The sequence below is a fragment of the Ahaetulla prasina genome, chromosome 7 (genome assembly GCF_028640845.1).
Source record: "Ahaetulla prasina isolate Xishuangbanna chromosome 7, ASM2864084v1, whole genome shotgun sequence".
NCBI lineage: Eukaryota > Metazoa > Chordata > Lepidosauria > Squamata > Colubridae > Ahaetulla > Ahaetulla prasina.
The window spans coordinates 52,239,230-52,261,341 of record NC_080545.1 but is presented as its reverse complement, the minus strand read 5'-3'; the positions used below and the strand labels follow the sequence as shown (position 1 = coordinate 52,261,341).

At 36.0% G+C, this 22,112-nt stretch overlaps 1 protein-coding gene across 3 annotated transcripts in view; it reads right to left on the bottom strand.

Moving 5' to 3' along the window:
• Positions 1-7,073: 7,073 nt before the first annotated feature.
• Positions 7,074-22,112, bottom strand: part of ZDHHC17 (zinc finger DHHC-type palmitoyltransferase 17) — a 49,470-nt gene continuing 34,431 nt past the window's right edge. The window contains exons 10-17 of one of the 3 annotated variants that reach the window (XM_058191191.1): positions 21,078-21,178; positions 19,924-20,048; positions 19,348-19,410; positions 14,560-14,872; positions 11,844-11,927; positions 11,426-11,583; positions 10,009-10,103; positions 7,074-8,677 (exon numbers count right to left, since the gene is read on the bottom strand). In XM_058191191.1, the coding sequence (XP_058047174.1) occupies positions 8,539-8,677; positions 10,009-10,103; positions 11,426-11,583; positions 11,844-11,927; positions 14,560-14,872; positions 19,348-19,410; positions 19,924-20,048; positions 21,078-21,178 (1,078 nt within the window). In that variant the 3' untranslated portion in view covers positions 7,074-8,538. Of the gene's footprint in view, positions 8,678-10,008; positions 10,104-11,425; positions 11,584-11,843; positions 11,928-14,559; positions 14,873-19,347; positions 19,411-19,923; positions 20,049-21,077; positions 21,179-22,112 lie in introns of those variants that run through there. The other 2 variants (XM_058191192.1, XM_058191193.1) reach the window with 2 other exon arrangements.

Here is a 22,112-nt window from a genome sequence, read left to right as displayed (position 1 = left end):
CGGATCGAAGCCTCCCAAGTCCCACGGGGATATAGGTAACCCAGCCGGTAGGCCAGGAACCTCCGAAGCCATCTATGGAGCGATCTTACCAGCTCCGATGTCCCAGGCAAACCACACTCTCCAGCGCTCGCTCTTCATGCAGGAGGAAGATCCTGCAAGCCTCGGCTTTAAATGGCGATTGGGACCAACCTGGGAGCACCCACAAGGCGGCCTGCAGCGGGGTCTGGCAAACTGCCATTCATGCTGGCACGGAAAGGAGTGATCCGAGTAAACTCTTTTCCCGAGACACACTGTTCTGTCCCCCTCCCCACTTCACAGAGAAGATGCAGAGACGCGTGTCCCACAGTCCTTTATATTTGCAACAGATCTTATTTTCGGTAGTGAAGGAAAGACTTGGCAGCTACAGTGCAAAGGCCTGCCAAGTTCTGAGTTCTTTATCTCTTACGGAGACAGAAGCCCACGTGTCCAAGATCCGTTGCCAAGAGCTCACAGAAAGAAAGCCTTTGCATAGTCCAGGCTTTTAACTCCCAAACGACCAATCTGCAGTTCGCACTTGGTAGCTTTTTGTCTGTCACAAGGGCCAGATGGCAACTCCATCCGCTTTTATTCCCTATGGGGTGACTCAGTGACTCAGCAATCTCTGGGCCTGCCACACCTCTTCCTTTGCTGCGCACACTTATCTTTTCGTTGCTGCCTCGGGTCAATCCAAGATTGATCTTCCGTAGCTGTAACCTGAGGCGTTGCCAGGGAGGAGGAGGGTCCGGGGAAGGGAGGCCTTGTCAGCTCTTCCTCCTGGCCTGCAGCTGGAACCTGGAGCGGTGCCATAGAGGAGGGTCCGGGAGAGGAAGGCCTTGTCGGCTTCTCCCCATCACTCTCAAGAGTCATCCTCCTCCATGAGGACAGGCTTGGGGGCCGGAGTCACAACACACACGGCTAAAGGGTGGTCTTCGGCGGGCTCAGGCTGGATCATCCTTCATGCTGGAACAGAGGGCTCTACCAGCAGCTGGGAGCCCTCCAGATGTTGCTGCTGCCAAAGCAGCTCTCAGCGGTGTCGAGCAATGCAGCCCTTCTTGCTGGACGATAAAAGATTCTCCTGGTGAAACCGGAGCAGCTCTAAGGCACGTCTGTCCCAATCAGACCGAGTCTGAAACCTGGGAAGCAACAGGAAGAGGAGGTGCTTGTCAGCTCGCAGACTCGGTTCCATTGGATATCAGACAGTATACAACCCATGCCTGGTTGCTGGTTCCACTAATCAGGAGTACTTCTGCTTTAAATTGCAACAATGTCTTTGAAAGATTGATGCAGTGTAATGCCAAGGTAACGTGGCATCTCACAATGTGGCAGACTCATCCCAGATAATATAGAGTCTACATCTAGCCTGCCTGTTTTTGAAATGGAATGCAGAGATATCAGTTTTTGATGGATTAGGTTTTAGTTCATTCTCATTACAGTATTCTGACATATTAAGAGCCAGAGTAAACTTGTTTTCCACCTCCTCAAAGTTAGTTCTCTAAGCGGTAAGTGCCAAATCATCAGCATAGGCGAAGGACAATATATCAGGACCAACAGGTTGATCATTGATACTTATTCTGAATAACAGAAGAATGCAAGAAATGTCTGCCGTGTCGCCCTTGTATTAGGCTCATAATAGTTAAAAACTTAAATCATACTTTAGGTGCATCATTGAGCAGAGAATAGTGGTTTCTCTCCCCTAACTGGGTGTGTCATTCTCAAAACCGGCCTGGCTGATCTTCACAATTACTTTTTCTAAGGATCACTATTATTTTGCAATGTCTTAATGTAATGTCTTAATCTGTAATGTCTTAGAGCAACAAGTGTGGATTTGGCCAGGAGCAAAAGATTCAGATGTTTAACTGATGGTAATAACAGTTAATGAACTCGTATTCAAGACCTACATGTCTAAATTATATTAAAAGTAATTGCCAGCATGCAAAACACAGGAACGTTGCATTGAGATGCCTACCTGTTCTTTACACCAAATTAATAAACACATAATTTGAACTGGGCAATATACGTTATGCAAACAGAAATATCCTACAATTATATGTCTGTTGAGATTGACTTTTAAGCTATATTACCATCTGTTTGTCTCACAAATACATGGCTTTTGAATGATTAAATGACCAACCAAAATTCGATCGTGGTAAGCACTAAGTGGGCTCATATTTATTTTAAAAACTAGCTACTGCCCTTTTTGTTTGTACTGTATCTTAATTTAAATGTTCCAAAATCTCATGTCTTTTGTCCCTTAATGTGGTTCACTGAGGGGCATTTGACTTTTGCCTGGCCTGTTGCTTCTTTTCATCCAGTCTTAATGCCAAATCTTGCTCTGGGGCTAAAACTATATTTCAATGTGTAAAGTGTTTCTCTTGCTTCAATTCTTCATGTCCCTGGTTCACTGAAAAGTAGTTTTATCCACTGCTATTTTAGGTTGATGAAAACAAAATACAAAAATACAAATCCTAGCAACATTTTTCCCATTCTGGAATGGTAAAACTCTGTAATCTTTCCTTGTGTGACCATGTCATATGTCAGGTATGACAAGGGTTGAATACTATCATTCTTGGGGATTCTGTGAATTGATAAAGAGGAATGTCACTAGGACATTTTGACACATGACAGCCTTCACAATGCAAAAATAATTTTAAGATTTTATCACTCACAGCAAAATTCTCAGATATGTAGAAAATTTGCATATGAAGAAACTGAGTAACGTTTCTGTTACAAGCTTGATCCATAAGAAGACCTACTTTCAGGGAAGAGCAGTTTGCTGGGAAACTGCCAACAACATCAATATTAAGTATAGTTTTGAAAGAATAAGAGAATACTGTAGGTCGGACAATACCTTCCACATGGAAAAAAGACCAGACACTAAATTTAACCATTGTTTCCAGCATAGCCTCAGCAGCTGGGTAGTGATATAAATATCATTTGGGAAGAAAATGCAGAACTTTGCAAAGAATGAAAAATACTGAATAGCATTCCATCTTGTAGTTTTGTCTTAGCTTCAAAGATTTCATACCTATTACAGGTAGTTCTCAACTTATGACAATTGAGCCCAAAATTTATGTTGCCAAGTGAGACATTTGTTAAGTGAGTTTTGCCCCATTTTACAACCATTTCTTGCCACAGTTGTTAAGTGAATCATTGCAGTTGTTATTAACACAGTTGTTAAATGAAATTGGTTTCCCATTGACTTTGTCAGGTCGCAAAAGGGGTTCACGTGGTCCTGGGACACTGCAACGGTCATAAATATGAGTCAGTTGTCAACTGTTTGAATTTTGATTATGTGACCATGGGGATGCTGTGGTCATAAGTGTGAAAAATGGTCACATCACTTTTTACGGTGACTTTGTAACTTCGACCAGTCACTAAATGAACTGTGGTAAGTCAAGGACTACCTGTATATTTTTTTGCATCACAGGCAAAAGCAGTGGTGGACAATGGCGTTATACATTGCCTAAAATTCCAACTATTTCTATATTTTTGCTCAGAAGCATTGTAGGACAAACAAAATGGTTTGTTGCTGAAAATTCAACAAAAGCTTTTCTTCTCAGCACTCTGGGAAAAATAATGTAAAAGCTATGCTAACTGCTCCAGCCTGCCCTCTGGACAAATGCAGAGCCCCAAACGTCAAAGAGAATGTGATGCTAGCCAATGACATACTTTTATATAAAAACTAGTTTTGCTAAAATTGAACCAAGTGTTTCTCAGAGATTGTTGGCTGTGGTGGGCAGCCTATGAAACCAGGAAAGAAGCAACGTCACGTGCATGTGTTCACACATTCCAATAAGAAATTTGCTGTTAGAAGCCAAAAGTGGCGTTTCTGTGGCTGGGTATCAATAGCAATAACACTTAGACTTATATATAATTTTATAGCCGTCTCTAAGCAGTTTGCAGAGTCAGCATATTGCCCCCAAGAATCTGGATGTTGAAGATGTTCACCTATGACTGATGCATTTAGTGCATGCGTGTCAAATTCGATTGAGTCATGTAACATAGTGTGACTTTTTTGCCTTTGTGGAGCTGGGGTGGGCGTGGTCTGAGCATGAAGCGTTCTGCAGGCCGCCAGCTTGACAGGCTTGATTTAGTGGAACTCCTGATAGCAATTATTTATATCCTAGAAGAAAGGTTATTGTAATAAAAATCATGGGGGTCACTTGTCTTTTCCAAGGGATATACTTAAGGATCCATATTCCTAGTGATATGGAAGGTGATACTTGCTGAATATTTATACTATTTGGATTGTGTAAATCATGCAAGCATTTAAAAGTAGTAGGCAAAAATAAAAGAATGAAGAAAGATAAATACATTGTTTTCTAATAAATTGGAATGTTACATTATTTAAGGATTTCACTCAACGTATTATGCTTAAATGTATCATTTGATTTGATTCTAGCAAATACACTGCTCAACTAAATACTACTACATCAGCACACAGTTGGAGCAATTTCACACATACATGCTTTAAGTTACTGAGTAACGTAATGTAAAGTATGAAGGTTTAGATAGCTTTTGGCCCATGTGCAATTGTCTACAAAGGAAATACATGCTGCAGGAAACAATCTGTGTATAATTCAATTTTGCATAATTGCAGACCATTTGCAGACAGCTGACATTGTGCAAACTTCAACAGCTGTTTCTACTCACTATGTGAAGGTATTTGTTCCCACAAATTCCCACTATATGGGAAGTACCACAACATATATGACCAAGGGCAGACAAAATAGTCCTGCTAGCAAACATTATAATCCATTTTCATGAAATGAATAACCTTGTCCTTTTCTCTATTTACAAGGCAAGGCAGTTATTCTATTGTACCTCAAAACATTTATTTGTTAACATTCAAGACTAACTGTAGAATGAGGTGCATTTCATAATTAAGGCAAATTTTTATTCAAGTCTTCAAAATTGAGGGATCTTATCTTCTTTTATCAATCAAATACTATTACATTTTACATCATTTTATATCTGATGATTTTAATGGTTGTTTAATATTTATTATGCTGCAAGTTACCCAGAGTCATTTGAAACGAGATGGGTGGCAAATAAATTTAATAAATTTATAATAAGTAAATTTAAAATAAACAAATAAATAAATTACAGTAGTCAGTACATTCATAGTAATAGCATTGGCAAAAGTTGCTTTCCATGTGAAGGTACACCTATGCATTATTTATCAGTCCTCTGTGGTTAATGTCACAAGTGACATCTATGAGGAGGGTTTACCAAAGCAAGTATGGGGGGAGTTTTCCCTCTTTTGATAGATCTGCATTGCTATTAAATGCTTCCTGCTTTTCTCCCATCTGAAGAAGGCCAGGGCAGGGAGGTGATGAGAAGTTAAAGGTAGAACTGCAGGATAGTCTGTATAAATAATTTTCTTGCCCATCAGCACTTGAATTATTTTTCATTCTCTTTCTTGCCTATTTACTAAAAACATTAACAAAATGTTTTTATTTAATCAGGAAAGATTCAAAGAGCTCTGGCCATTTGTCAAGCTGACAGAAATCTGATTACTGAGGAGAAACAAGTACTTCCTAATTTGGGTTCAATCAGACTCCATCTCTAACTAAAAAGAGATCTCTAGAGTTGGGCCATTGGAGAAAAATAATCAGAGTAAACAAAGCATGGGCAAATGCTAAGACAAGCAGTAGTATCTATGAGACAAATGCTTATTTGATTAATAACTTACAAAAACGATTACTTTATGGAAGGAGAACTATTTTATTAAACCTTTTACAGATTTTGTTCACAATGTAATACATCAGTCATAACAATAAAATAATACTTGGCACAGTTATAAATAAATTAGAAAAACAAAATACTCAATTTAAAACGGTGATGCACTTTTAATGCATGTCAATTGTCGAAAAGAAAATCAGGGGGGAAAATTGTGCACCGGAAAACTTAAAACCTGCATAATATATGTATCATTTTTCTAGGTCAGATGTTAATCCTTAGTATATCAATGAATGTCAAACTTCTAATCTTTTTAATTGGGTTCACAGAGGCCTTAGGGTGCTGTAGTATGCTGCAATACATTCAACAAGCAGAAAAAAAATATTCTATATATTTTCCCCTTTTGGGTTCCAGACTATGCATTTCAAAAGTTCTGGCAATAGAATAATTCTAGGTACCTCAAATATTGAACCTTTATCTTCCACTACTTTTTCTCTCACAATTATGCAGAGTACAAAAACAAAATTTATACTTTTTTCCCACTTAAGTAAGATTTACTTTTTATTGTATGAAGGACACAATTATTTGGACAAGGACTCTATATGGTATATATATTTTAGATATAGCAGAAGAGCTACAAATATATTGATCTTCTGAGGCCTTTCAAAAGCAATTGTTTATGTGAAAATACATTTTTCCCAAAGCAGAATCAAGGGTATTAAGATTGTAAACATGATTATCAAAGGAGAAAACGTGATTATTAAAGGAGAAAATAAATAGGGCTTCCCAAACCTGCTAAAAATTGCGGTATTAAAATATGAAACAAAGTGCTGGCTAATCTTTTCAGCTTTAACATTAAAAGTTAGAAGGAATGATGCAAGAATAGTATATTCTTAGTATTTTTCTAAAATGTATCTTTCAAACAGGCATAGGCCTTTTACCTCCCTGCACATAAGTTCATTTTTATAACCTCAACCATAGTGTATTATAGATTAGTTGAAGTTTCCCAATATTAAAATATCCAAATTATACTAAGGTTGCTTTTCTGTAAATCTTGATATCTGGTACTTGCAAACTATGGACACCTGGCAATCAAAGAAACACCTTGAAGGGGGGAAAAGCATACTTGCAAATACTGCACATCAACTATTTACAGTTTCACTGCTCCTCTTTCTAAGGCAAGGGGTGGGAATACCACTGGATTGCTTTAATACCTGTAATTTCAATATTACAGGAAATGCTAGTTTTGCCAAGCATCAAACATGCAGTGAAGTTGCAGGGTATAGTGCCTATTAATAGCAATATTGATCATTACTAAAAAGCCCATTAGATATTATCCTACATTTTTTGTTGAATAAAATGAAATGAGCAGCTTTTAAATATACTAACATACACACATGTACATACACACACACTTACAAAAAACTAGTTGATAAATTATTTATATACAGATACATATTCTTTACACTGGTCTCTATTTCTGTATTAAAGATCCCTTCCCTAGATCCTCCTCACAGGATTCTTGAACCACTATACTGCTACAGCACTTAAAGAGAACCTAAACATATTTCAAGTCTCTCTGTAAACAATATTTAAAAAAGCAGTGAAAAATTCACAAGGAATATATAAAAATGCTGTAACTGAAAATCAGTGCATCACATTCAACAACAACAAAAATGCTTCTGGAATGTGACTTTACACCACTCCTTGCCTTTCAAATTTCATAATTTGAAACTAAGTTTATTTTTCCACTTACCAACATACCATATAATTCATGACACCTGTAATATCGTTAACTTACATGTGCTACAAAGAAATAAATTTAGCTTAAATTTATTTTATCTTTTTAAACATTATTTTAATCTAGCTATATTTCTTGGAACTGCATCCAATATAATAACAATCATATCCTAATTACTAAGAATTTAACCTTTGATTTTTTTTGGCTCCCATATAACATTTTGTTTACCAATTTTCTAATGACAGTAGAATATATCATGCACAATGTCTCACATTACTTATGAAACAAAGTTGTACTAACAGCATATATTACATTTTTCTTCAATTTTTGCAGATATTTATTTTATTTTGTAGTCTAATTTTAGAAAGTATCATCATGCACTTAAGTGGTGTTTTGTATTAGGCAGAAAAGTTGATTTGCTCTATGTTGTTTCTTTCTGCCCGGGATATACAATTTCATATAAGATTAATTATAAGTAATTTATTGTATCAGAAATAAATCAGCCCTAACAACTGATAATAATTACCGTTACATTTAGGTAAGAGTTTTGTGACAAACATCCTCAACTTCACAATTTATGGTAGACCCCAACAAAACTACATAATTCATTACAGTATTTAATGTACATTTTTCAATGCACATAATACTACAGCAAATCTATACAAAATTCCATTGCAGTAAATATAATACAATGATCTCAAGATCTGTTAGCTTCATAAAATTTAACTTCAAATGAAATTGTTGAAATTATGAAATAAATATTGAATCTTCAGCACAGCATGACTTTATTCTGTTTGTATTTTTAACAATTCATGCTTCATTGTGAAACTAAAATATAATTGTGTGAATATGTCTTTCTGAGTAATTCCTGTAGTAAGAACAGTTAAAATTCCCTTCTTCTTCCTCATTGTCAGGATTGGCAGTTTATTCTGTCCTTTTTTAAAACTTCTGTTAATAAAACAGATGCAAAGAAGGTACCATTAGATTCACTGTTAGCTCTATTCATAACATGCTACTGTTCAAGTGACGTGGATTCAAAAGAAACAAACTTCCAGGCACCGCTCAGATCTGATATGCTCACGGATTGGAAGTGGGAGTTAAACCAGCTGGTAGCCAGTTCCAGAGGTTTGGTCATATTCTATTGTATACTGCCGTGTCCAGTCCACAATAACAGGACGAAATAAACCGCAGCATCTGAATTCAAAGAAGTCTATAATATTTCTTATACATCCATGGCTAAAAAGAGAAGAAAAAACAAAAAAAAAGTCTAGTACTTAATATTGCAACTAACAAATACAAAGTTACCCCTAATAATAACAAGGATGATTTCCACAGTAATTATTGTGCTTGTTGGTGCTGACAATATTTACTATTATTGAACTGCTACAGTTATAAGCTATTAATTGAATACTTGATTCAAATAATTTATTTGGAGTCTTATATACCTCTGCCTTTTCTCAGCCGTGTAATGGGGACATGCTACTAATCCATTATTCTGGGATTCAAAGGACTGATACTATATCCATTTAGCATTAGTGATGGAACCCAAATTACAAAAACAACAGCAGCTCTGAAAAAGAAGCCCAAAATAGCTGTTAGTAGTAAAAATGGAGTGCTATATGAAGACTGGGAGAATGAAAAGAAAATTAAGGAAAAATATCAAATGTAATGTAATATTTTCTGGAATTTTATTGGAAAGGAACACTTGGAAAAGTTGAGTAGATTCATAGGTGATGATTAATATATTTTACAAGTAATATTTTGGGAATCATCCATCGGACTATTAATTTTTTATGAAATCAAATTACTTTTATTTTGACCTTATTGTAGGTAAAATTTGAATTTCAAAGCATTCAGGAGAGATAAATGAGATAACAGAAGATACAGTAAATTGAAACTAGACAAAGTTTGAGGAATTCAAGGGAATATTAAAAAATAGGACTGGCATGGGTCATAAAGAAGTAATTTAAAACAGTTGTGTGCCGTATAAAAGCAGTTTAGTGTTATATGCTGGACCAGTGCACATGAGGTGCTTTCTTTCATTCACAAATGAAGCACTCCTCTGTATGTACGCTATGCTACAAGGCAGCTAGACTGCTTCAAGAATGGGCACATCCAGAAGACACTCCTGCTGTGATAGTGAATGAAGCTTCTCAATGAATTATTCCTATTGTCCTATTACAACCCTGGTTGGATCTAAATTTTGTTATTATTAAGATTATAATTTGAGCAGATTTATTTTTAAAAAGTTGAAATTCAATCACAAGGTGCTTGTCAATTTGAATGGAAGAGTAGCTAGTAAAAATGGATTCTTAATCCATGAGCTATTTTTTCTACTACTCAGCTATTTTTTCTTCCATGGTAAAGTTCCATAGCATCATCACATAAACCTGCTGAAGTACTGATTTATTATATTTGACTGAAAAGTTAAAAAGATAACCAAAAATTCTACATAAACTGACCAGTTAACTGTCATATCTAACCTGTCATATCTAATCTGTTTCATTATGAGTATCATATAAACATTTAAATAAACATGCATTTAAACACATTTTACTTATACTTACTTAAATGGACTTTCAATAGATGTTGTTGTTACTTTAAAGTGCTTATATCGTCTGGCATTCATTCTTTCATTTGTAGTAATACCTAAACAAGAAATCTAGAAAAAAATAAAAATAGCCAATTAATATTTAGAAGCACTGAAATTATAGAAGTATCAAGCAATGAAAACCAGAATCAATATTCATTTAAAGATACAGTTACATATGATAATGAAAATGTGCTATCTTTTCTAATTGTATGTTAAAAGAATATGTTTTCACACATAAAATATATTTTCACTATAGTATAGGTACCCTAATAGCTATTCTGAACCAAGTTAAACACCAGGCCAACATCGGAGTCAATACTTCCCTTTGTAAAAGAGATAACTAAGACAGTACAATAAATTTGATTCGGCAAAGGAGTTTCAAAACCTAGTGAGATCCCAATCCACTGTACCAGTGACTCATGAAACAACCATGTCTCCTTTCAGGAACAGGCAGTCTTTTACAGGCAGTTACTACACTTACACATTTCCCAAAACATTGAACTCTAAATGGAACTCAAAACATTGCATAGTCCTAATAACTGTGGGGTTGTGATAACATTTATTTAGCATTGAATTATTCCCTTTTCATTAAAAAAAAGTTGTCTTCATCTAACTGTATTTTGCTTTTTACTAAATGTATGTGGCAGTTAACAAGAAGGCATGTACATTTTCTGAATAAATTAAAATAGTACTTAAAACTAAATTGTACAAAGACCCCAGTTAAAAAATGTTAAAAAACATTCAGATGAACTTTCAAGAATCCGCAATATTAACACACACACACACACCAAAACCCCGAAATCTACCACTAAAATATTACTAAGACATTGCTTGACCAAATTAATGACTCTTACTAAAAGGGATACTTCCAAGAGCAGATTCCAGACCTGCATATTAGGATCCTTGTTTCAGTTCATGTTCTCAGAAATTTTGGGAGAAAATTTTTACTGATAGTATTGTATTATCCTTCACAAATAGAACAGCTGCATCCAGTATGTATTTCTTTAGGTCTTCTTTAGCCTCTTACTTACATGAGAACAGATTTAAAATCATAATTTGTCCCCATTATTTGATCTACCAAACTGACCACATCCTGTCCAGGGGTGGGTTCTACTTACCTTTACTATTGGTTTGCAATGGGGCCGCACGCTTCTCTCTCTCACTCTTCTGCACATGCACAGAAGCTTCCTAATAACGTCCGGGTCAGTGGGAGGAGTCTCCCGCCAGTTTTACTACCAGTTCTTGTGAACCAGTCTGAACTGGGGGCAACCCACCACTGATCCTGTCTGCCTATCATTTCCTCATGCATTAACTTATTTTCTATGGTAAGATACAGTGTATATATTCCACAGAAGATTCCTCTATATATCTAATAAGTTATTTTTTCCTACCTGATACATTTGACACATTAATAGTACAGCAACCCACATGAAGTGAAACACACTGTTCAAAAACATCCAAAACATCCAAGGCGAACAAGTGGCAATTTGTGTAATGTACGTCCAAAAACCATCTGTTGTATAACTTGTGTGACAGTGGATTCCCCAGTCTGAAATAAATATATATGTATATATATCAGAATTTTACAAAATAGCTCCATACTATTTTCCTTGCAGCATTTAAATGGATATATTTTTTTGCTCCAAGAGTAAACTGTGTGAAAACTGTTTCAAAATGAAAGTATTTAGTGATAAAAAATCAGATAAAACAGATTAATCAATATGAATAAAAACTTACAAAACTGATGCAGAGCACAGATACAATGAAAAAGCTAGACAATTAGAAATATGTGAACCAAACTAAACTTACAAGAGATACAGCCATAAATCATCCAGCAGATCATGAAGAGTAAAAAGAATAAATATCCCATGAAATAACGGTGATTGCCTGCTCCTGAGGAAAAAACAAAGTATTGCAATAAAACATTGTTTTGCACTACTTTAACAGTACAACTAAGATAATGTGCAGGCCTAATTTTTCTGCTTATAATATTTAAAATAATTGTTTCAGCTGGAAAGTGCACCTCATCAGGTGCATTTTGCAAATAAATCATAAGTCTCTCAAGGAACCAATGAAGATGGATGTACTAAAATTAATAAAAATACTAATGAGCATAAACATGAAATATAAAGCCAGGTGTTTTGTTCAATTGCTTTTAATTATCTCCTAAGATGACAACATAACACAAAAACAAGTACTGGAAATTATTTGAATGCAAACTTTAAAATTGTGGGTTGTATTCTACATTTTAACCTATCTATGAGAATAATCCATCACAAGAACGTCACTCAAGATGTTTCAGCTCCTGAAAAGACTACAAACCCTGCATATTTTTCAAGTCTTGTATAGCCTCAGGATTTTCTCCTGGAAAACTGAACCAATGGATCCTTCCTAACTGTGAGAGACAGATGCTGATTCCTAAGTTTATTTTTTAAGTTACCAGTATTTTATAAAACATAGTATTTACAGATTATATTTTCCTTGCCCCAAATCTAACTCTAGTCTAGTTATTTAGCAGGTAACTAGTGAATTTGTTGTTTTTCTCAAATGTTTCACTTTAAGTTTCCATCCAATTCATATTTCAATTTCATATCAGGCAAAAAATGGAGGTTAACTATTTCTAAGTTTATAAAATTGACTCTTTTAAGATTTAATGATCAGCTTCTACCTACATTATTATACAGAATACAATATGGCTGTATTTATTAATGGCTCAAATTTACCCCTCTAAAATTTTGCAACATTAATCCAGCACATCATTATAACTACTATCTAGAAAAGGAGAAATCCAGTGTAGAGTTATGTATTACTTTTATAGCATCCCTGAACTTAGAACAGCAAGAATTGTGGCTTCTAACTATTCCTGAAGTACAGGTAGTCCTTGATTTACAACCACAATTAAGCCCAACATTTCTGTTGCTAAGCAAGACTGTTAAGTAAAAATTGTTTCATTTTAGGACCTTTTTGACACAGTTGTTAAGTGAATCACTGCAGCTGTTAAGTTAGTAACATGACTGTAAAGTGAATCTGGCTTTCCCATAGACTCTACTTGTCAGAAGATGGCAAAAGTAATCATGTGACCTCAGGACACTGCAACTGTCAAAAATATGAATCTGTTGTCAAATATCTGAATTTTGATCATGTGACCATGGGGATATTGTCATTAGTGTGAAAAATTGTCATACATCCCTTTTTTCAGTGCATTGTAACTTTGAATGGTCGCTAAACAAATGGCTGTAAGTTGAGGATTATCCATAGTTTGTCCAACTATCATGCATTACATGACTACTTTTTTAAAGAAATGAGTGTATTATGAACAAAACTGCTTGCCAAACTTTATTGGGTAATCTGAAGATGATACAATTGTTTTCCAGGACTCTCATAAACAGAAATAATTTAAAAAGTGGAATGATTTACATGCATAAATGATTTTCTACAACAGCTAAAAATTATATTTTTGGAATAGTATAGAAAATGTTCTGTGGTACATCATTCTCATAATTGTTTTCTTATATATTTTTCTATATTATTCCAATAATGGAAATAGCTGCAAAATAGTATGCACATCCATTTTCTTGCTTGTTCACATTACGTCTGACAAAGTCTGCATGGTAGATATATGCAAAATGTTCCATTTCAGGGATAAAATGTTCTGGAGAACATAGATCAGGCTATTGTAGGGAGATGCAGGAGTCTTCTTGAGGTGAATACTTCTAGGATGGACTTGCTGTTTATCCGTGAACATCCACTGCAGGCCCAATAATTATACTATGGATGGGTTGTATTATTTCCTCCCTTAAAAAAAAAGCAGGTATGGGACTTGGTTGTCCTCCTAGATTCTTAGCTTCTGCTGAAACAGAAAATGGGGACCTTTATCCAGTTTTGGCTGATGACCGCTTATGATCTTATCTTGACCAAAATGCCTTGCTGATAGTTACTTATGGCCTAATTGCCAATCCAATGGACTGCTTTAAAATGTTATATGTGAGGCTTCCTTTGAAGATAACCTGCAAGCTGCAATTGACAGAAAATTCAGCAGGAAAATTGCTGATCACACTATCATCAGTTAGCATAAAGAAACTGGATTGGTTGCCAATAGGCTTCAGAGCCTAACTAAAAGTGCTAATCATTATCTTTCAAGTCCTCAACATCTTACCTGTCCAGGTCAGACACCAAGGAGGGGTCTGCTTAAAGTCCCTCCTCCTAATAGATTTCCTGAGATGCAGATCAGGCAATAGATATTCTTGGTCATGGCTCCCACTCCCAGTTAATGGAATTTTTTTAACTGCCAAAAGTACAGGTGGCCACAAAGACTTTCTTTAGAGAAAACTAAACTGGTAGATGACACTGAGCTTTTAACTTGTTGGTCTTTCTGAATATAATTATTTGAATTTTGTTTTCCTTATATTAGGAATTGTTATATGCCATCCAGAGTGAGTATAGATTGGGACAACTTTAAAATATTGTTAAATAAACAAACATATATTCCGGAAAGAAAGCAGACTTGAAAATTATTGGATCATACCTGGTACAGCCAGATTAGCATGACCTGGAGTTGAAATGGAACATTCTGGACTTCTATATATACCAAATGCACAGGCACAAGATTGGCTATGCTCACTTATTTGTCTAGAATAAAAATGCATTGCTAGGTATATAAAAACTGAAGTACAATGTTTGTTTAAAATAAAAAGCATATTTGATAAAATAAACACACTGGTCAGTATCTCTAAACAATACTTACCTACACAATTACCCACCCATGGGCAGTGATGATCAAATTTGGCTATACATCGATTGCATACACCACAATGTTTGGATCTCACTGGTTTCCGTATCTGTTTGACAGATTTTAATATGCATAGTATATAACAAAAGCTTTACAAATATATCTGAAGTTTTAAATATGCAGAATTACCAAGAATTGTAGATTTGATCTTTAGATTTTAAACCTATTTCATTATGTAGCTATGTGTGAATCAGAGAGATAAAGAGAATATTAATTAAAATTTCTTTTTATATAAATTCAGTGGTTTAAAAGACTAAAGATAATTTGATATCTGGATAAGAACTAGACAAACATAAACTGGATTTCTATCCCTCTTCACTAGTTCTTTCTTTAAGCTGTAAACAGCAGAAAGCTTGCAGTAAAAAGCTAAGAATTTAGTAATGAATTTTTTTTACTAATTAATAATGAAATCTTAAGGAAATTTGTTACCTAAAGATCAACTAATTAACCATGAATAATACTGTAAATGTTAAGTTACAAGGGGGGGAAAATTCAACAAGAGATAGTTTCAATATTATGCATGAACGTATTTCATCAAAACAAATGTTATATCATACATACGAATGAAGTAAAATATTAGTGTAGGAAGTACAAAATTAAGTTTTAATATCTTAAACTAAAATTATATAAAATGTCTCAAAACATCAAGATTAACATTCTGCCACCTGCAGTGCCATACTCATTTTTTAGTTCATAAATAGAAGCATATTTTGCAGAAATTGTAGGAGTTTCTGCAATAGTCCTACATAATCACTCAAAAAGCATCCAAATCATGATTGTGCTTTTTCTGCTTTAGTTCATGGTTCAGATTAATCTTAAACTCATATGCTGCATAACTAAACTCCACACAAAAAGCATAGTGCCTATGATTTACTAAACTATAATAAAGCTATAAACTTCATCTGTAATTGCTGATAGAAATATATTCGTAGTTCATGGTTGATAGTTCACATTTAGACTACGCATACTGAACATTTATGAGAGAAAATAAGCTGCAGAAAAGGAACATCTACATGTCAACGAACTCCTGTAACAGCCTGAAAGTTCCCTTGATCTAAAGGAAAAATGAAAGAAGCAGGCTTAAGACAGAAAATGTATGATGCAGAGACGACTTCCGGTATCCGGTGGCAACGGACGTCTGGAAGGCTTCTCCTGCCTCCAGTGTCCGAATCCGGCCGCCGCCGAGGCCCTTAGGGGCCAGGTGTTCCGAAAAGGACACCTGCCGTACGGACGGCTCGCCAGGGGTCTCCCAGCCGATATACAGGACTGGGGGGACCGATGCTGGCGCGTCCTAGGCTCGGCGGGGTGCGGAGGCCACAGGCCGCGGCCATTACTTTGGTCGTCGCCTGGGCCGCTGTGCCCGGTGATACCGGGGCTTTGGATTTATAATTGCAGCAGCCTGGTGGTGAACAGGAGCGGAGAAGAATTGAGGAATGAAGAAGGAAGGGAATATCGGCAAGCGTGGTGGAGTACTCCGGTGCGGGGGTTTTTCTCCCCTGCGACTGGAAGGAGTACGAATCACTTTGGAGAGAGGAGAACTTAAAATAACAAGATTACGGTTTTGTGGAGCTCTGGAGAAGAGGTGATGGAGAAATTTAGGAGGGAGGTTTGAGGCCCCCCTCCTCTGAGGAACAATGGTGGCGTCCAGCTTCCGCCTTCACTATGAGAATCTTGATGACATCACTTCCCTTGACTTCCTGGTTGATTAACTGTACTCTGGACTCGTTGCTCCTGTGAGTGCCCCTGGTGGATCGGAGGAAATTATAAGGATACTGTGCTTGCCTGAGGATTTTAAAAATTTTTTTTTTTTTTAAATGGCAAAAGGTCAGAGACCAACTGCTGGAGAAATGGAGAGAATTCTGGAAAAGTTATCTAATATGGACAAGAAACTGGATGAAATAAGAGCAGAAATTGTGACTATCCAAAAGGATTTAAAGGATACTCAACAAGTCTCAGCAGAAAATAAGCAGAAAGTGGAAGGTCTGGAGGGTGAGATGCAGGCGGTGCAGAAAAGAGGGGAGATGACAAGCAATGCTGTGCTCGGACTACAGATGGATAAAATGTCTTATTTCCTTAGGTTTCAAAATTTGGAAGAAGTGGACCAAGAAGACTTGAGAGATGTTGTGACTAAACTGTTGGGAGAATTTCTTGGGAGAGGTGTTGATTTTATGAATTGGGATGTGGATCGAGTTTATAGAGTTAATTCACAATATGCACGCACGCATGCAGTTCCTAGAGAGGTTCATGTCAAATTTGTGAAAAGAGAGACGAGATGAAATTCTTAGAAAACATAGGAGTGGGGCACTGACTTATAGGGGCAGGAGATAGCCATTCTGAGGCAGATTCCCAGACAGGTACGTGAAATGAGAAAGAAATATTACTTTTATCAAGCAAATTGTACCAGAAGGAGTGGGCTTCAGATGGCTGATGCCAGAGGGATTGATGATTTTCCGGGAGGGCATTACGAAAAAATTAGTACAATTGCGGAGGCTGCGGCCTCGTGGAGGAACACAAAGCCCTCCTGGATTTAGATGACCCAGGAATTGAAGAAGGGAGGTTATAGACCATGGGGCGGAGGCGGCTGCCGCTGTTGCGGCCCTGGAGTTGGGTCAGGCTGAACCCAGAGTTCTGAGATCCAAAACTAGGAAGTGATAAAGATATTTGGTATTGTGTTGGTTTTTCTTATTCTCTTTCGTATGATATTCTGATTATTCTTGACCCTTCCTCATTGTGTATGTAAGATTGAAATTTAGCTACTTCGTTTCACCTGCTTGCCATATGGCTGTTGTATGTGTTTAAAATTTGGAGTAAAAATTCTTATCATGTATAAGAAAAATGAAAATTTACCATACCTGATATGTATTTGCATAAATTTTTTTTGACCAATAAAAACTTTTTATATATAAAAGAAAATGTATGATGCAGTCTAATCATTATCTAGGACCCAGTATGAAATATGTGATACATAATCATACTGTAGTTAGATTGACAATATGGAAGTAGAATGAGGCCAATAAAAATGATAAATTAGCCACAAAAATAACATAGGAAAGTCTATAACAGTAACTGAGTTGAATTGAATATTTATTACAACTTATACGCTATTCCATTTCAAGGGACAGCAAATGGTTTGCAGCAATACCATAAGATTAAAATTTGAATCCTCAACAAGTCTTTTCTCCTAAATCTTACTGGGCAGTTCAATTCAACTTGGAGAAGGTAGTTTCAGAGATACCAAGGTTCCATGACAGGTACCCAGAAGCTAGCTGGCAACCATTGTAGCTCTAATTGTAGTATTACTGCATAGGCAAACCTTGGTGCAACTATCCACCTGCTGCATGTTACAACATATAGCGGGCAGCCCCATGTACAAAACATTGCACATGCAATAAATTGGTGGCAAGGGCATGAGTGACTGTGAGAAATCCTCCAGATCCAGGAAAAGCCACAAATTAAGCATGAAATGAAATGGTACAAAGATCCTCATGGCCACAGCCCCATCTGTTATTAAAGTGGGAACCGTGACTGAGGGCTATCAAACATCCAACAATAATAGCCATGTGTTTGCTCCCGATGGGACAGTTTCCATGAAAGAGCTGCTTTGTGATCAGAGTCCTTCTGGACTTATGGCTCCTGCAAAATAGGAAATGGAAGCTATGACCTGAGAGACCAACCAACTGTGAATGGGATGCTCTTGCAATAGTATCTCAGCTCCAGATTATTGCTTGAATGCATTACTGCAAGGCATTCAATGGGGCTAATCCTGAACTGGTGCCGAGAAAGCAGATTATCAGATGGGGAAATTTGCTATGTGAGAATTACATGTATCCTTAGGCTGCTGCACTGGCTACACAAGCCTCCAGATTTTATTCAAAGTGCTAGTTAGTATCTATAAAACTCTAAATGGAATGGCACCGAAATTTCTAAGATCACTTTACCAAGCATGATTCTGCCCATTCTAGCATGGCAATCTAGAAAAGATAAAATATCAACCCCTTTTTAAAATGTTGCTTGTATTATTTTTTCCTCCTAGTCCTAGTGACTAGGAAAGGTATTCAAAGCTAAATAAATAAATCTAACCCTAATCCTGTAATTTCATATGGATTTCTGTATAAAGGTTTTTTTGTCTTGAAAAGTCTTGAACTTCTGGTAGAGCCATCTGTCAGAATTTCTCTATCTAATTTAATATGGTGCATTACCAAATGTTACATAAATTTTAATTCAAATTTCTAACAAGAGTCACCTGAACTATTTTTCAGATGTTGCAGCTTCATCAGTATGAAGACTCCAGTGAGGAACCTTGATATCCTACTTTAAGTTTCATATCAACAAGAATACTGATATCGCTCTTTATGGTTTTCATATGTCTGAATTCTGAATGAACAAAAAAATGACTTATATTCTATATGAATATATCCTCTTGCAATCCTAAAGTATACATTTTTAAAAACATTCAATATTAAAATGTTTTATTTAAATTCAAGTAAGTTGTGTCTATATGTTATTAGGAAAAAAGTATATTACCAAGCAAGTACTGCAGAATATACTGAGATCCAAGCTTCCTGTCTCTGCAAGTTCTACTATTGTCTGTGAAAAATAAAACAAAAAACGTATTAAATCTTTTAAGAACTGACTTTATACATACTATGTACATTTTTATAAACAGACATACTAGCATATAGACCATTTGAGTATCAGGTAAGTAAATCAAATTGTGCAATTTCACTGCTCCTGCTGCTTGGATGCCAAGCAATTAAAGCATGTTAACATTAATTCTAATCAGCTGTTTGTTGCTAGATTGGGCTCAATTAAAGGATTGTTGTTATTCAGTTCTATATGTTTTGTATCCATCACTAGAAAGACTGTCTGTACTTCTTGAATCTCTTAAACATTTATTTAGAGACAAAAAGATAAAGGTTAAGGAACTTGGCCCATAATTTCCAAGACAAGGGATAGGAGGAAGACTGAGAAGTCATCAACTTTGTGATATAAGGATGAAATTATACTATATTCAATCAAGAAAGAACTTTCAATCAAGAAAGGAACTATTCAATCAAGAAACTACATTTCACAATTTATTAACAAATAAAATCTTGTTACCTTTTTCTTTTGTTCTTCTGTGGCTTTAATTATTCCTGGATCTGATTTCCAGGACTTCCCAAAATTATAGAAAAGTGCAACACTATTAGCAAGAAATGGAAGGTGGATAAAGAGAAAACTGAGATGTACAATCATTAAGGAATGTAAATATATGTTCAAATTAATGTAACTTTTATTTTTAAACCAACACAGTGTCCTTCAAAGCAACGCTTTTTAATTAATTTAATTTACTTCTACTGTAGATACCAAAGAGTGTTCCTGATACAGGAAACTGTCTCATAACCAGGCCTGAATCCTGGCTAGGTCAGTAGTCCCCAACTTTTCTGGTTCCATGGACCAGCACCAGTGGCAGGGGAGATGGTTTCGCGTGTACAATCTAGCTCCCACGCGTGCGCAATGAAGCTTCACACACTTGTTTGCCACTTTCATAGCCCAGTTCCCAACGAGCTGCGCACTAGTACAAGTCCATAACCCAAGCATTGGGGATGCCTGATCTAGATAATCTGGACCCTCTGAAGCTGCCAAGCAACCACCTTTTCTATCATTTTCCCTAAGAAGGGAAGGTGGGAAACTGGAAAAAATTGTCCAGGCAAGTGGGATCAAGTGATTTTAAAAAAAAGATTTACTAGTGGATGACCATCTGATGAACTGCCTACCACCCTCTTCCTGGTTCTGTCCTAATCTTCTTTCCTCCACTTGGGCTACTTCCACAATCATGCTCTCCATCAGGTAAGAGAGGCAAACATCTCTTCTTAATCACACGTTGCAGCTTGCATGAAATATCAGGGCTTCAGCTGCTGTACAATTCCAGTGTAAAATTGGATTGCCAATGCTCTACTGTTTTCAGCTCTTACTCAAGTTTACCCCCCAAAAAACTCTACCAAATGTGATAATCAGTGAAAAAGGGAGAAAACCTATGGAATCTAGGAAAAGGAGAGGTCCAAGAATTTCATAAACCACTTTGGACAAATTTCATTTTGCCAGGTAAACTTCACTTAATGTTGTACCTGGAATAATTTAAACCAATGATTTTATAGTTTTTTAAAAACCATTCTTACTTCTGTTGTATATTATCAAGGAAAATCTGTACTGTACCCTTCTACACACTTATACAGTCTTTCTGGCACAATTGCTGATATCAAGAGAAAGGATATCATTCCAAAACCAGAAAAACCACGTCACATACATCCAAAATTTTGTTGCTAGGTAGATTCCAAGAGGCAGAGCACTATGCATGGAGTGATCGAAGAATGATCTGTAGGATAGAGAAACAATTTCACTTAATTGATTAGTATACATACTACATTAAGATTGAAAATCAGACTTGTCAGACATTATATGTTTTCTGTCCTGCTCTACAGAGTAGAGAGTTGGTCTCTGACAGAAAGCCATTTGAAGGGACTAGAAGCATTTGAAATGTGGATTTACAGACAGCTGTTACTTATAAGCTGGGTTCACAAAATCAGAAATGAGGTGATAAGCCACCTGGGAAAGCCAAGGGAAATAATCAAAACCATAAAAAAAGCAAAAGTTAGATTATTTTGGACATGTGATGTGATACCCGGAAAAATACAGCATACTTCACTTAATCCTCCAGAGAAAAATTGAAGGCAAACGAAGTCCAGGCAGAAGAAGATGATCATGGCTTCAAACTTTAAGGGACTGGTTTGGACAAAACTCAGCAGCACTTTTTTGTGCAGCTGTTGATAAAAATAGGATTGCCAACATGATTGGCAAGGTCTGATGATGAATATAGCACAAGAAGAAGATACATGCTACATATTCTTGCTTGCTGGAAAATAGTTGAATATGTTTAAAAGGTCATGTAGACTAAAATATATATCATTTCACTGGAAAAAATATATAATATCATTTGATAAATGCTTGCCAGGTTCACAACTGACTGATTCAAAAATTATATCTGTTTAGCTTGCGATCTTCACATGATGTATCAATTAAGCCAATTTCAAAACTGGAATGTACCATGACTGATGCTGGGAATTAACAGTATTATAATTAATTTATCCAGCAAATATATCAGGACCAGCAACCATCTGGATGAATTTTTAAAAATTTGTCCAGTAAAGCTTTCAAACGTTATGTCAATTTGCACACACAGACAAATTTCACATATTCCCTCTTTTTAAAATGATCATTGAAAAGTAAGAAAAAGGAGAATACTGAGAAGA